Source organism: Haematobia irritans, chromosome 2, assembly GCF_050003625.1.
Source record: "Haematobia irritans isolate KBUSLIRL chromosome 2, ASM5000362v1, whole genome shotgun sequence".
NCBI lineage: Eukaryota > Metazoa > Arthropoda > Insecta > Diptera > Muscidae > Haematobia > Haematobia irritans.
Window position 1 is genome coordinate 203979977 of NC_134398.1, and position 15212 is coordinate 203995188.

Below are 15212 nucleotides of genomic sequence, written 5' to 3' on the forward strand. Positions count from 1 at the left end.
GGATGTTTTCCGACACATTTGTTTGTTATATTTTTCGCGTGAGATAATGTTTCCTAAAATATGTGAAATATATGAAACTTTTTGCAGGAAGCAATTATTTTGGTGAAATTTTTTCGTTAAATGTTAAATATTATAGTGTTGTGGTCGACTCCGACAATTTTTTCTCATGCGATAAATTTTCTTCTGGTGAAATTTGTCACATGCGATAATATGGTAACATTTGTTGCAAGCGATCATTTGTTGGTGACATTTGTCGCATGCGATAATTATTTGAATAACTTTAACGCATCAAAAAAAATTAGTGACATTTGTCGCATGAGACATATATGTTGTTGGAAAATTTTCTTATGTAAGAATTTAACAACCGGTTTCTCCACAAAGAGAAAAAGTCTGTTGTTAAATATTAGCATACATTAACTTTTATTGCAAAACATTTAAAATCTAAATGTAAACCGTTTTCAAAGTACTATGCTCCCCAAGGGATAGACGGAAGACCATCACCATCTCTCTGCCATTATGGTCAATTTTGCCAAAGCGCAAAGTGTCCACACAAAATGCCATTGTTGCCTTTAAAAACTTCTATATTCTAGACTGCTATTTCTGGTGTTTGGGACAAAGTTTTCCGCTCGCTTTTCATTTCATACAACTTTTTTTTTTATTTACAACTCGCTTCTATTAAATGGAACCGGCAAGTGTTGCCCCAACGCTACCCCACAACACAACCGTAGTCACACATTCCTGGACAACAACAATTATTTTGAATGGTGGACACAACTACGTGTTGGATGCTCCATTGCATATTCGTATCACTCGGTCCAAACTGTTTCAGTGGCCCAGTTTTATGGATGATGCAATTCATTTTGGACTATTTTTTGTTTGTTGGGAATAGAAGGGGGAGATGGGGTTATATAGTTTTGGCTATACTTTTAGTGACCATTAAATTTTTTGAAAAGTGTTGCAATCTGACCATACCGGATGAGAGAAAAGCGTCCATTGAATTGCGGGCGGGACGGAAGTAGTTATTAGAAAATGTTCAACAATTGCAGTTTTCAGTGGACAATCAGGGAAATGCTTCCGCGAAAAACTAACTAAAATTGTTGTACGTTCTTATGGAAAATGCTTCAAAAGCTTAGAAATTAAGTGTTGTGGACGTAGAATTTAGAGAGGCTTTTTTTGCAAAAGGTTTCACCTTTCACCATTGTTTTTAGAAAAAGGCTGGAAATTGCATTGCTAAATACTCCAATTTTTTTTATTTTCTATAGAAAATTTTGTCAAAAATTTTATTTCTATAGAAAATTTTGTCAAAATTTTATTTCTATAGAAAATTTTATCAAAATGTAACTTCTATAGAAAATTTTATCAAAATTTTATTTCTATAGAAAATTTTGTCAAAACTTTACTCCTATAGAAAATTTTGTCAAAATGTTATTTCTACAGAAAATTTTGTCAAAAATTAACTCCTATAGAAAATTTTGCCAAAATTTTATTTCTACAGAAAATTTAGTCAAACATTTTATATTTATAAGATTTTTCAAAATATTATTTCTATAGAAAATTTTATCAAAATATTATTTCTATAGAAAATTTTATCAAAATTTAACTTCTATAGAAAATTTTGTCAAAAATTTCCTCCTATAGAAAATTGTGTCAAAATTTTATTTCTATAGAAAATTTTGTCAAATTTTTATTTCAAAGAAAATTTTTTCAAAAATTTACTCCTATAGAAAATGTTGTCAAAATATTATTTCCATAGAAAAATTGTCAAAACTTTACTTCTATAGAAAATTTTGTCAAAAATTTATTTCTATAGAAGATTTTGTCAAAAATTTACTCTTATAGAAAATTTTTTCAATATTTTATTTCTATAGAAAATTTTGTCAAAATTTTTTTTATAGAAAATTTTGTCAACATTTTATTTCTATAGAAAATTTTGTCAAAATTTTATTTCTATAGAAAACTTTCTATAGAAATTTTATTTCTATAGAAAACTTTCTATAGAAATTTTATTTCTATAGAAAATTTTTTCAAAAATTTACTCCTATAGAAAATTTTATCAAAATTTAACTTCTATAGAAAATGTTATAAGATTTAACTTCTATATTGAAAATTGTCAAAACTTTACTTCTATAGAAAATTTTATCAAAACTTAACTTCTATAGAAAATTTGATCAAAATTTAACTTCTATAGAAAATTTTGTCAAAAATTTATTTCTATAGAAAATTTTGTCAAAAATTTACTCTTATAGAAAATTTTGTCAAAATTTTATTTCTATAGAAAATTTTGTCAAAATTTTATTTTTATAGAAAATTTTGTCAATATTTTATTTCTATAGAAAATTTTGTAAAAATTTTATTTCTATAGAAAATGTTGTCAAAAATTAACTCCTATAGAAAATTTTGTCAAAATTTTGTTTGTATAGAAAATCTTGTCAAAATTTTATTTCCAGAGAAAATCTTTGTCAAAATGTTACTTCTACAGAAAATGTTGTCAATATTTTATTTCTATAGAAAATTAATTAAAAAATATTATTTCTATAAAAATGCAGACTTTTGTCTATGACTGTATCATGTAATCGTCATTAGCAGAATTTAGACCATTTCCACACGTTTGTTCTAAAATGTTTATGTTTATGGTCATTGAACCATATGATAAACTATGAATGCCCCCATCGCGAAACAGATGACATGAAATACGCTCATATGCAACATCGGTTCGTTATACATTTCAACCATGAAAAGTGACCATAAAGTTGTAGCTCCAGCAAAACACAAAAAGCCCAAAGTGACCACTATACATATAATTAACCATTGTAAGTGCATGCATGTACATAATTTTTCCAATGACAATGCATTCTCCATTTATGGTCTAGTTACAAAATTTCTTTTGTTAAACTGAAAACGTGTCAATATAAAATGCAAACTACTCGCGCGGTGTGAGAAAATATGAAGATTTATAAAACCAGATGATAACCCCTATTAATCTAGGAACAAATCTGCAAACTAGGAATTGTAATCAAATCAATCAAATCGAAAATTATAGTTGTGGAACATTCGACTGTTTTAAAATTTCGAAAAAAAGCGAATTTTCGAGGTTTTTTAGTTTTGAAAAAATCGATTTTCCTTATTAAAAAATTACAGATATGTACTCTCAGAGTTGCTGTAGAAATATTTGAACCATATTCTACTTGTAATTCAATGTCGTATTTTAGCCAACATCAAATGTCGATTAGCCGATTTGAGTCGAATTTCAAAACTATTAAAACTCGTTTAGTCGAATATGAAGATTTAGGTTAGGTGGCAGCCCGATGTATCAGGCTCACTTAGACTATTCAGTCCATTGTGATACCACATTGGTGAACTTCTCTCTTATGAAGATTTTAAAAGGCCGACTTGGACAATTGACAAAAGTCAAATTTCAACTATTGTGTACCTATTACAAAAAGATTTTGACACCTACCCAATAGAAAAGCATTCCAAGCAGGGATGGAAAATGCAGTACTATAGTACTTTAGTACCTTTGTGTAGACATTTTTGAGCCGATATCAGATTTATGGTACAATAGTTTTGACAAAATATTTTAATATTTTGAGACAAACTTATTTGCTAATTATCTTTTACAAATTTAGCAAAACAGACATGTTCGCGCGAGAATAAAATTTCGATATTGTAAAAGCCATAGTCAAAAATTTCAAGAATGTTTTAGTCGAAAATGGCATGTGTTTCCATTTTACGCTTCCACACGAACACTTTCTAGATGAAAAGTTATAGCCCTGTCAGCATTTCAAAGTTCCATTTCACAGACCACAGACCCGTAAGTGACACTGCAACAATCGCCAACTGTGATAGTTTTAGTCATCATTATTCGCATGAAAGTATTTTGCCATCATTATTGTTACAAGAGCCATTTTATATTTTGTGAAACACCAAGCACAACTAGCTTCTTATAATTTATTTAAATAAAACGATAATGAAGTGCTGAAAACATGGTTATTTCGCTTAAAATTGTGAAAGGTATATTGGTGAACAATTTTTGACTTTCCAAATGCAATAAAGTGATAGTTTTTCAAATATTTTTCAAGACACGCTGCCTCCGTTGTAGAGGTGTGCGCGTGACACGAAATTCTCGTGACACGCGTGATTCACGCAAGAATCACGTGAGTCGTGAACAAAATCCAAAGCAAGTCTCGTGAATGTGCGTGAATGGGACTAAAATAATTATGTCGTGCGTGAGCGTGCGTGAAAAATAAAATCGGTTCGTGAATGTGCGTGAATAAAATTTCTGCAAAATCACGCTCACGAAAAAATCAAGATTTAATTCATATTCGTATTTTAACTGAAATTAATTTAGCTCTAGAACTATATTCTATTTTTGAAGTTTGTTACCTTTGCAGATTTCTGTTTGGAAAATGTCGTGAGGTTCGTGAATTTGTCGTGAATCACGAGAATTATCGTGAATCGTGCGTGAACGTGAGTCTTTAAAGTAGTTCGTGCGTGAGCGTGCGTGAGTACTGGTTTTCATTTCGTGAATGTGCGTGAGTGGGATTGGCTACAACGCGTATCGTGCGTGAGCGTGCGTGAATAAACATTTTGTTTCGTGAATGTGCGTGAGTGTGAGTGAAATTTCAGTCACGCGCACACCTCTACTCCGTTGGGAATAAAAGCACTAGCTGATAGACGCTACAACATGAAAATTGCAACTTGTAACTCAACATCAATCTTTTATAAATGCATAAAAATATGTTAAATGTGATATGATAGTGGTATAAAAGTTTTATTTTTGAGAATTTATAAATGTTTAATAAAATTAATAAACATCTAAACAATCGTGTTTTACTTGACCACAATGATTCTTTTACAACTATCTTAAAATGCACTTTCTCTGACTGCTTGAAGGGGCTCTTATTGGCGTCCTTCTAAATGTATCCAGAAGGGCACCTAATAATTGCACCCATGCGATACGTTTTTGTAGTAACTTGGCGTGGTACAACATCTCTAGTGACGGCGCTTTTCCGAGGAGTTTTGGATATCGTATACGACTGTTTTCGACGTAGTGGGGAATCTCAGAAGCGCCCCCAAATTCAAAAAATGTTGACAGGGAGATCGTGTATTAAAATAATGCGAACCATTAGTCACGGAGAAAATCTTACCAAAAACCACCAAAGAAAATTTTGTCAAAATATTTTTCTGTTGGAAAATTTTGTCAAAGATTTATTTTATTTTTTGTCAACATTTTATTTCTATAGAAAAATATGCCTAATTTTATTTCTATGGAATATTTTCTACAGAATATTGTTATAACAAATTTTGTCAAAATTTTATTTCTATAGAAAATTTTGTCAAAATTGTGTTTCTGTAGAAAATTTTGTCGACATTTTATTTCTATTGAAAATTTTGTCAAAATTTTATTTCTATAGAAAACTTTGTCAAAATTTTATTTCTATAAAAAATCTTGTCAAAATTTTAATTCTATAGAAAATTTTGTCAAAATTTTATTTCTTTAGAAAATTTTGTCAAAACTTTATTTCTTAAAAAAAAAATATTTTCTTTAAATTTCAGTCAAAAGAAGCTCTTGACAATAATCTTCCAATGGAATTTTTGTTGAAATTTAGTGAAAAGTACTTTACGCTCAAAAAATACTTTTTTTGTACTTTCTTAAAAATTGTTTTTTCCATCTCTGATTCCAAGGCGTCGCATAATCTTCTCTCTAAACACTCAAAGAAATTTGATGATAGGTACGGCTGAAATTTCCGCTGCAACATCAAAAGATATGCCTTTTTTAATCCCTCACGGCTTCGTTATGCAGTATTCAAAGAAAACAAGCCTATTGTAGTGAACATTTTTCTTAAGACAAAATTTAATGAACACATAAACACAAAATTCCTTTAAATTACTTGCTGACAATTTCCCTCCCTCCCATTATGACAAAGCTACTTTCCCTAGAAATGTATGGTTGGAAAATACAGACATTTTCTTACAAAGCAATAGATAGTAGCCATAATATTAAAATGTTCAATGACCTTTTACTTATATTGCCCATCTTAATAAAAGTAACCTGTGGCCTACCTGTGATTTCATATGAACATCTTACTACCTGCTTTATATATTCGAATCTTTATATTCGTATAAACGAGCGAATAAAGGAATTTCTACAGCAATGGAGGATTTATTTAAATCTCTCTCTCTCTCTGTCTCTTGTGCTCACTCCCTGTTTCAATGAAAGAGAAAACTATTTTCAGAGAGAATGATGCCACATTATTGCATATCAGGGATGGAAAATGCAGTGCTATAGTAATTTTTTCAATACTTTTTCACCCCGGTCAGTACCGTAGTACCCCCATAGACAATAGAAATACATAGATATCCCACTCTTCTCTTTAAAAAAAATGTGTCAGTTCCAAAAATTAATTTTCTGACATTTCGTTTTTTTTTTTCGTTAAGAGAGATTCTTTTGTATTCGTTGTCCATTCACAATAAATTTTTTATGAGGAGTTTTTTATTACAGAACACCCTGTTGTTTGACAAAATATTTAAATATTTTGAGAAAGTCTTTATCAACCTTATTTGCTAATATTCTTTTACAAATATGGCAAAACAGGCTGTTCATGTGGGAAGAAAATCTCGATTTTGTAAAAGACATAGTCAAAAACAGGATTTTATTGAACTTCAAGAATGTTTTAGTCGAAAAAAGATTGCGATTCTATATTATCGATTTTTTATTTCGGTAGAAAATGTTGTCAAAATTTTATTTCTATATAGAATTTTTGCAAAATTTTATTTTTATAGAAAATTTTGCAAAATTTTATTTCTATAGGAAATTTTTGCAAAATTTTATTTCTATAAAAAAAATTTTGCAACATTTTTTTTCTACAGATTTTGTTTGCAAAATTTTATTTCTATAAAAAATTTTTGCAAAATTTGATTTATATAGAAAATTTTGTCAAAATTTTATTTTCTTTAAAATTTAGTCTCTTGACAATAATTTTCCAGTGAAAATTAGTAAAAAGTACCTTTCCGCTCAAAAAATACCTTTTTTGTACTTTCTTAAAAATTGTATTTTCCATCCCTGTTCCATGCTCTTGTTATCGATAAATCTGGCAACCCTACATTCTCTCAACTCTGCCTGCTATTTGGGTGGTCTGCGGCATCTGGCTGTCATTATTTTTGTTTCATTTAAGTTGTGCACATCGTTTCTCCAGTGTTCTTTTTTTGTTTCGTTTAGTTTTTATTTAATTTAGAAAAGAAAACCCTAAAATAAATTGTTTAAATATTATTATAAAACATCTCTTAACAATATAAAAAGTGAATTTTTGGGTGTTGTCTTATAAACAAAGAGAAATTATTGTCTAGTGATTGTGCTGGTCAAGACCGTCCGTCTGTCTTCTTGGACTGTTAATCAACAATGCAAAGAATTTAAAAACATTAAAATTTTAATAATAACAACAACAGTGATAATATAAACAATTTAGCGTTGAAATTATAATAACAAAACAATTGTAAATATGCATTTAATTCAGTTTTAATTTGCCTTTTATTCGTGTGGTTTTTGTTGTTGTTCCTCGATGTGTTAGCCACTTGCAATTGAATATCACGAGCACACGAATAAAATCAAAAAAAAAAATATGAAGATTCCAAAAAAGTAAGTTCTTAAGTCTTAATTCATCCATTATAAGATAATGTGTTCAAGGAATTTGCACAATGAAAATTAGCCGCAATGGTATGGGAAATTAAGTTTTTATTATTTGTAATATGTCTAGAAATACTAAATAGTTTTGGCCAAAAGTAGTTCTATTCCTTTATAGCAGCTCATGTTTTAACTACAGTGGGTCATAGTTAGAGTCTGTAATTTTTCTGACTTCTGTGGGATTGACACATGTATTCTCCTGGCCAAGAGGCTGACGTTGCAGTTGTTCCTATATGCCGACAATATTATGACGGTTTGTGGGTCTAGAATGTCACGGAATACCATTCTGGAATACTTCTGGCCAAGATTTCCGTTTTACAATTTGTGGTACATGCAGCAATTCTTCATCGAAAATTGTCTTCATGGTGGAAGACTAAACTCTCGATGGAATTCTAATGATTATTTTGTGGTAAATTATATACAGGACCCAAGCATTATTAAGGGCAATATAAAGATTTTTTTACAGATCAGCTAGCATTAATTTAAATTAATTAATTATTATTTTTTTGAGCTCTCTCGGCAAACTGGCTGGTTAAATTATTTGAGGCTCACATGGATTTTCAGTCCATTGTGCCACCAGTTAGCTGGCAAAAACTGCACCGGGACAAACAAGGCGCTCTTAATCGTGTAACATTTTTCAACAACAACGTGACTAGGACTTCTCTATCCCCATCCGGATGACTGTTCCATAATCACGTCAGTTCGAAATTTTAAAGAGTTTATCCTAAGTTGGCTAACTATTTGGTTGCTAGAAATTCCTTTGTGGAGTTTCTAGGCACATCTTCCCACAAAAGGAACAATAAGTCGCTCTAGAAGGTGGAGTTACGTCCTCTCACTTTTCAATGTGACTAGGACTCCTTTACCTCCATCATGTATCAATCTGAACACCTTTGTCAAATGAAATTTATCTCATGTTGGCTATCTATAAGGCTGGCAGAAAATCATTTGTGGAATTTCGAGACACAACATATTCTCCTAAGAGTAACAAACAGGGTTTCGCCTATCCTCTTTTTCAACTTCAACGCGACTAGGACTGCTCTCCACCCACCATGTAACAATTTGCAGATGACTGTTCCATAATTACGTCAGATCGAAATATCAAAGACAGGAATCTGCAAATAAAGCACATTCGTAGTTGGACTCGAAGCCTAATATTATCATTCATCACCATAGCGTTTCCACATCGAAACACTCCAAAGTTTATATTGCATTCTTTAGTGAAAATATTTCGACTTCAGATGATGTCGAGATGGATCAGATCGATGATATCCCGGCTAAAATCTGCTACGACGTATTGTATGGGAAGTTATGTCTCATTTCTGAACCTAGCAATGCAAATATGATAGCTCGAAATTTGACGCATATCAAGCCTACCTACCCTACAGATCAAATCTAGAGTATTCATTATTTTTGTCGTGGCTTTCTCGGCAGACCGTTATAATTTAGTACCAGGCCATTATTTTAGCCTCACGTAGACTATTCACTTCATTGTTATACCACAAGGGGTGAACTTCGATATTATTAATGAGTGCTTTCTGATTATATGATTATCATAATGACCAACTTAGATCTGACCAGTACAGTTACCTCAAATCCTAATTGACTGGTATCATTTTCAGGTCAGGTCCATAAACCACAATATCATATTGAGGTCAGGTCGGGTCGGGTCGAAACGTAAAAGAGTTTATCTTAAGTTAACTAAATATTTGGCTGATAGAAAATCATTTGTAGAAGTTCAATGCACGATACCTTCCCCTAGGAGGAACAAAAATGCGCTCCATGATAGAGTTTCGTCCGCCCTCTTTATCAACCAACACCATCAATCTGATAATCTTCGTGTAGGGTTTCTTCTATAATTACGTCAGGTTTAAATATCAAAGAATTTGGGGCGAAAAGTATTCCCCTCAAGAAATTCTTCCTCCTCGAAGAAACATAATGTTCTGACATCATATTCGTCAACCTTTTCCCCTTTAGTCATATGTGCGGATGCCATGGTCTAGAAAGACCACAATATTACGACTGATCCTTAATACTCGTGATTTTGTATTTGGAGGCTTTTCCTTGCCAGTGCCAATACAAAAGGGCCCTCTGATAACTCCATAAGTTTTAATGTCAATAAATTTCCATGTTTGGAACTTAATTTGTAACCCTACTAACCCTAAACAAACCAACATCAAAAACTAATTTATTTTTTTTTTTGTTCGTATTTTCAGCAAACGAAAACCCCTATCATTTGCTGATATCAAGTTCGTTCTTATAACCATATACCTAATACCAGCCGATCAACATGTCAGTGCGAATATTACGATAGGCAATCATTTAATTCAGCCAGCCACCGGGGCCAATGGCTTATCCTCAAGTTTACAAACAACATTGGAACCCATAAATGGTACTAGCAATTTCCGGATCTATGGTAGTAAAAAAGGCAAAGAGGACAAACATTGGATGGATGGTCGAGGTTTGACTATGCAACATGTGAAATGTGTGCGCAAAGGAAGTTGTGAAAAATTAAATTTTTCCACATGTTTGGGAGCTAAACTTCCATACGAATACACAAGTTTAGATTTAACAATATCACACAGTCAAAAGGATATACAGGAAAGATTAAATAATAGTTTGGCCTTGAAGCATGTACCAAAATGTTGGGCGGTTATACAGGTAAGTGAGAGGAATTTAAGATTTCTTATATAAAGTTGCTAAAGAGTTTTCGTTTGTTTGTCTTTTTACAGCCATTTTTATGTGCCGTTTTGGTTCCGAAATGTGAAAAAATCAATGACGAAGATATGGTTTATTTACCTTCACTGGAAATGTGTCGTATTACCCTAGAACCATGTCGTATACTCTATAATACTTCATATTTTCCGGAATATTTGAAATGCAACGAAACCCATTTTCCTTCCAAATGTAATAACGATGTGCGTGAAATGAAATTCAATTTGACGGGTGAATGTTTGGATCCTTTGGTTCCAACCGAAACAAGTATTAGCTATCACACAGGCGTCGAAGGTTGTGGCGTAAGATGCAAAGATCCCTTATACACAGATGGCGAACACAGACAAATCCACAAATTAGTAGGATGGGGAGCTACATTATGTTTCGTATGTAATCTATTTGTGGTGGCCACTTTTATCATAGATTGGGAAAATGCTAGCAAATATCCGGCATTGATTGTTTTCTATATAAATATGTGCTTTATGATTGCTTGTTTGGGGTAAGGTTTATTTGGAGAAATGCAAGAGAATCAAAATTAAATTTACAATATTTTTTTTTCTATGGTTTACAGATGGCTGGCACAGTTTACTCCAGATTCACGCGAGGACATAGTATGCCGCAAGGATGGTACCCTTCGTCATTCCGAACCCACGGCTGGAGAAAATCTCTCTTGTGTGGTAGTCTTTGTTATTGTCTACTATTTTCTGATAGCCGCTATGGTATGGTTTGTGTTTCTCACTTATGCCTGGCATTTGAGAGCTGTAGGCAATGTCCAGGATCGCATAGATAAGAAAGGCTCCTATTTCCATTTAATAGCCTGGTCATTGCCTTTGGTTTTGACTATAACCACATTGGCTCTTAGTGAAGTTGATGGCAACAGTATTGTGGGCATTTGTTTTGTGGGTTATCGCAATCATGCCATTAGATCGGGTCTGTTATTGGGCCCCATCTTGGGTGTAATAATTGTCGGAGGCTATTTTATTATCCGAGGCATGATTATGTTATTTGGCTTGAAACATTTTGCCAATGACATAAAATCTACATCGGCCAGCAATAAAATTCATCTAATTATTGTGCGAATGGGAATATGTGCTCTATTTACGCTGTTGTTCATTTTAGTATCAATAGCCTGTCATGTTAATGAGTTTCGTCATTCACAATTGTGGGCCGAAAGTCTTAAGGATTATGTCAAGTAAGAGACCTCCCCCTCGATATTTAATATTTAGTTTAGAAAATTCTAATTCTTTCTCTTTCCAGTTGTACAATTTTCGGACGTTTCAATAATGAATATGTCCAGTGTAAAATTGCCCACAGGCCCAGTGTTTCGGTACTTCAATTACATTTACTATGTCTGTTTGGTGCCGGCATTGTCATGTCCACTTGGTGCTGGACCCCTTCTTCACTGGAGACCTGGAGACGTTATTTAAGAAAAAAGTGCGGGAAAGATGTTTCCGAGGAGGTGAAAATGCCTAAACACAAAGTAATTGCCCAGACCTGGGCAAAACGTAAAGAATTCGAAGATAAAGGGAGGCTATCCATAACCCTATGTAATACTCATACCGATCCGGTGGGTTTAAATTTTGATGTCAACGATTTGAATTCATCGGAAACAAATGATATAAGTTCGACTTGGGCCAATTATCTGCCGCAATTTGTGAAACGTAGAATGGCTTTGACAGGGGCTGCAACCGCGGTGAATAATGGAACTGGAGCCCATCGCAAAAACTCTTTAGATTCGGAAATTAGTTTTAGTGTTCGCCATGTATCTGTAGAATCTCGTCGCAATTCCGTAGATTCTCAGGTGTCGGTGAAAATCCAAGAAATGAAGACCAAAGTTGCTCGTTCAAGAGGAGGCAGGCATCATCATCACAGCAAGCATCATACATCGGGAGGAGGAAAACGTTATCAAAAGGCTAGGGACTTCTCCGGGAATATGCGTAGAAATAATGGCTCCGGTGGTGGACGGCGAGAAAGTAGTACCTCCATAGAATCCCAAATTATAGCCCTGCAAAAGACCACATATCCCAATGCAAAACATAAAGTGGGCCTTTTCGCCCAAAGCACTAAAAATCACAGCTCCAATTCAAAAAGGCGGCATGGTCATGGTACTTTGGATCCTGCTGATATTTCAGCATTTTTAGCCCAAAATGGCCAGTTGATATTGCCTTTCCTGCAAAATCAAGGTATGACTACATCTTCGGACGAAGATGAAAACTCAAAGGGTTCATTGAAAATACAAGGTTCTCGTCTTGATGTGGTTCTTAAGCAAGATTTAAGTGATGACGAGACCGAAGAAAGTGATGCTCACCATGACGGACCACAAATTGAGGAGATACATGATGACGGTGACGAAGTCCCTGGCAAACGTGATGATAGTAAAACGAAAAGACAATCAGCCTATGACGATTTACTATTTAAACAAACGCATAAATCACATGATTCCAATCATAATCACAAACAATCACGTAACTCTACACGATCCTCGAGGCAGTCACGAAAATCCCAAGCTCTGGCAACATCTCAAAATAAACGATCGTTGAAACGTAAAACGGATAGCAGCTCTCATTCGAATAGACGTAAATCTACAAATTCCAAAATATTTGAATTGGACTTTTTAAATACATCCGATTTGAATTTGCAATTAAAACGAGAATTGACCTTTGGGGGTCATGAGGACGAGGACAGTGTATCAGAGGACTCATTTTCTTCAGTCGATTTAGATTTACCTCTTAATGTGTTCCTACAAAATTCCCTCTCGGCCCAAAGTAAGACCAGTTGCGATGTTGGCATACAGGCAGATGCTTTTGATCTATCCAATCGGACCTCAGCCGATGAGGATGATTTAAAGAAATATGTACGTAAACTCAATGAAAATAATCAAAGAAGAAGTCGTTATGGTGATGATGCTGCTACCTTTGAAATGCAATCCTTGATGACCAAACATAAAGATAGTTCGTTAATAATGAGTGAATCGGAGAAATTGAAAATGCTGCTATTGCCCTCAAAGTGAGTGTAGAGTTTCTATTGTAGTTATTGTATTTAAAGAAAAATATTTTTAAAAATGGTATTAGTTAGGGTATGGTTACACTGGGCAAATATTTGACACAAACATTTTTAGCTCAATAATTGTATATATAACAACACTATAAGGTTGTTTTCGAAAGCGATATCCAGATGTTTGAAAAAATTTTAGACTTTCATTTTGGTCAAATATTTGCCTAGTATGACCATACCCTTATAGCAGTGAATGTAGCTTTTCAAAAGCTTCAAAAGTAGCTTTTCAATATGACGAGTCAAGTCGATTTATCTTGGATCAGAAAATAATTTAAATTGAAATTTTCTTTCTGATGATTGTCTTTGTATTCGGAATTGTTTGAAATTAAACTAGATGGTTTTTATATTTTTTTTAAATTAAAATTGTTAAAAAAAAAAAACAATTTAAGTCATAAATCAAAGAAAAAAACAATCGATGAGAAAAATAACGACTATTATTGGTAATTTATTATTATTTTTGTTTGACATTTTAACTTTATTTCATATTTCAAAGTTCTATTTCTTCGAAAAAAGCTACTAAAATCAATAACAAAATCGATTATGACTTGCCATTCACTACTTTGTAGCTAGAACAGCAACCATGATATAATCCAAATTTTTTTATAATCCCAGTATCGTAGGATAATTTTCGAAATACTAAAGAATTTCTGAAGAAATTCGAAATAATGTCCTTTTCCTCAATGAGGAATATTTCTATACTTAAAAAAGCCTTTAATATGCACAATTATTCTAGGTATTTTCAAAATACTTAATATAACTTACATTTTTTTTACACATAGAGTTAAGTTTTTCTTTTGTAAATAACCACCATAAAGTATATTTTTTATAACGTTTTTTACACAGTCTTCCTTATAGTCAACGAAGTTTTTATATTGACTTTTTCAATATTTATAAGAATAATTTTTATTGCATATAATTTCGAAACTGTTACCGATTTTTAGTCCCAGTTTTTTTTTCTCTCTATTAACTGACTGATTTTTATGTAATTTTAATTCTTTAATTAGTGATCCTACAGCCATGATGCTTTTGAAAATGTTTATACCTAAAAAGTATTATCTTCAATATAAGGGCCCAATTTCTGATATACGAAACGAAAGAATTTACGAAAATATTCAATTTCATTTATTTTAGATCAGTATACTGTATTGTAATGAGAATCAAAAATTCGAGTTTTTCAAAATTTAAAGTTGTTCAAATTATGATCTTATATTTGGACGTAACGTCTAAGGGGAAATGCCTTCTGTAAAAATTTGAGATTTCAAAAAGCTTAATGTCTTACAAATGAATCATTTGCTTGAATCGACTTCCCTGGGGTAAATGTATTATCTTGAACGACTCATTTTCAACAAAAATCCATTCAAATGAATGAAGAAAATTTGAATTGGATCCTATATTATAGATCATACACTGCGGACGTTGTAACGTCGGATTTATTTATTTATTTAAGCAATTCAAAGCCTTTAAAGGGCCAATTTAATAAATTACAATGTACTACTCTAACGGACATTACAATATTATATAAGCTCCGTTCAAGAACCCGATAATTTTTGATAATTATCACAAATTTTTGCTGGAAGTCGTTCGTTTACACCAAAAAGCCAGCAAACGAGAGCCGGAGAGAGACTACATTTGACCATAGACCTTATAATACATAGATGAGCCATGGGTGTCAAACTATGTTTGACAGTTCCGAAGATTAAAAATAAATCTCTTTCGTTTTCCTTTTTGTAGTTTGCCAATTTTACACAAAATTATAACGTTTATG

The 15212-nt window shown here is 32.5% G+C and overlaps 1 protein-coding gene across 1 annotated transcript; it reads left to right on the top strand.

Annotated features, from left to right (window-relative positions):
• The first annotated feature begins 7161 nt into the window (after positions 1–7161).
• Positions 7162–15023, top strand: smo (smoothened, frizzled class receptor). Its single transcript, XM_075297270.1, has 5 exons — positions 7162–7636; positions 9895–10339; positions 10411–10892; positions 10965–11585; positions 11651–15023. The coding sequence occupies exons 1-5, from the start codon at positions 7620–7622 to the stop codon at positions 13401–13403; spliced, it is 3318 nt and encodes a 1105-aa protein (XP_075153385.1). The 5' UTR covers positions 7162–7619; the 3' UTR covers positions 13404–15023.
• Positions 15024–15212: the final 189 nt, after the last annotated feature.

Bases quoted from the DNA above. Each gene is read 5' to 3' on its own strand.
- smo (XM_075297270.1), top strand. The intron at 10,340-10,410 runs GTAAGTGAGAGG...GTCTTTTTACAG, and splicing joins AATGTTGGGCGGTTATACAG to CCATTTTTATGTGCCGTTTT. The intron at 10,893-10,964 runs GTAAGGTTTATT...TATGGTTTACAG, and splicing joins TTTATGATTGCTTGTTTGGG to ATGGCTGGCACAGTTTACTC.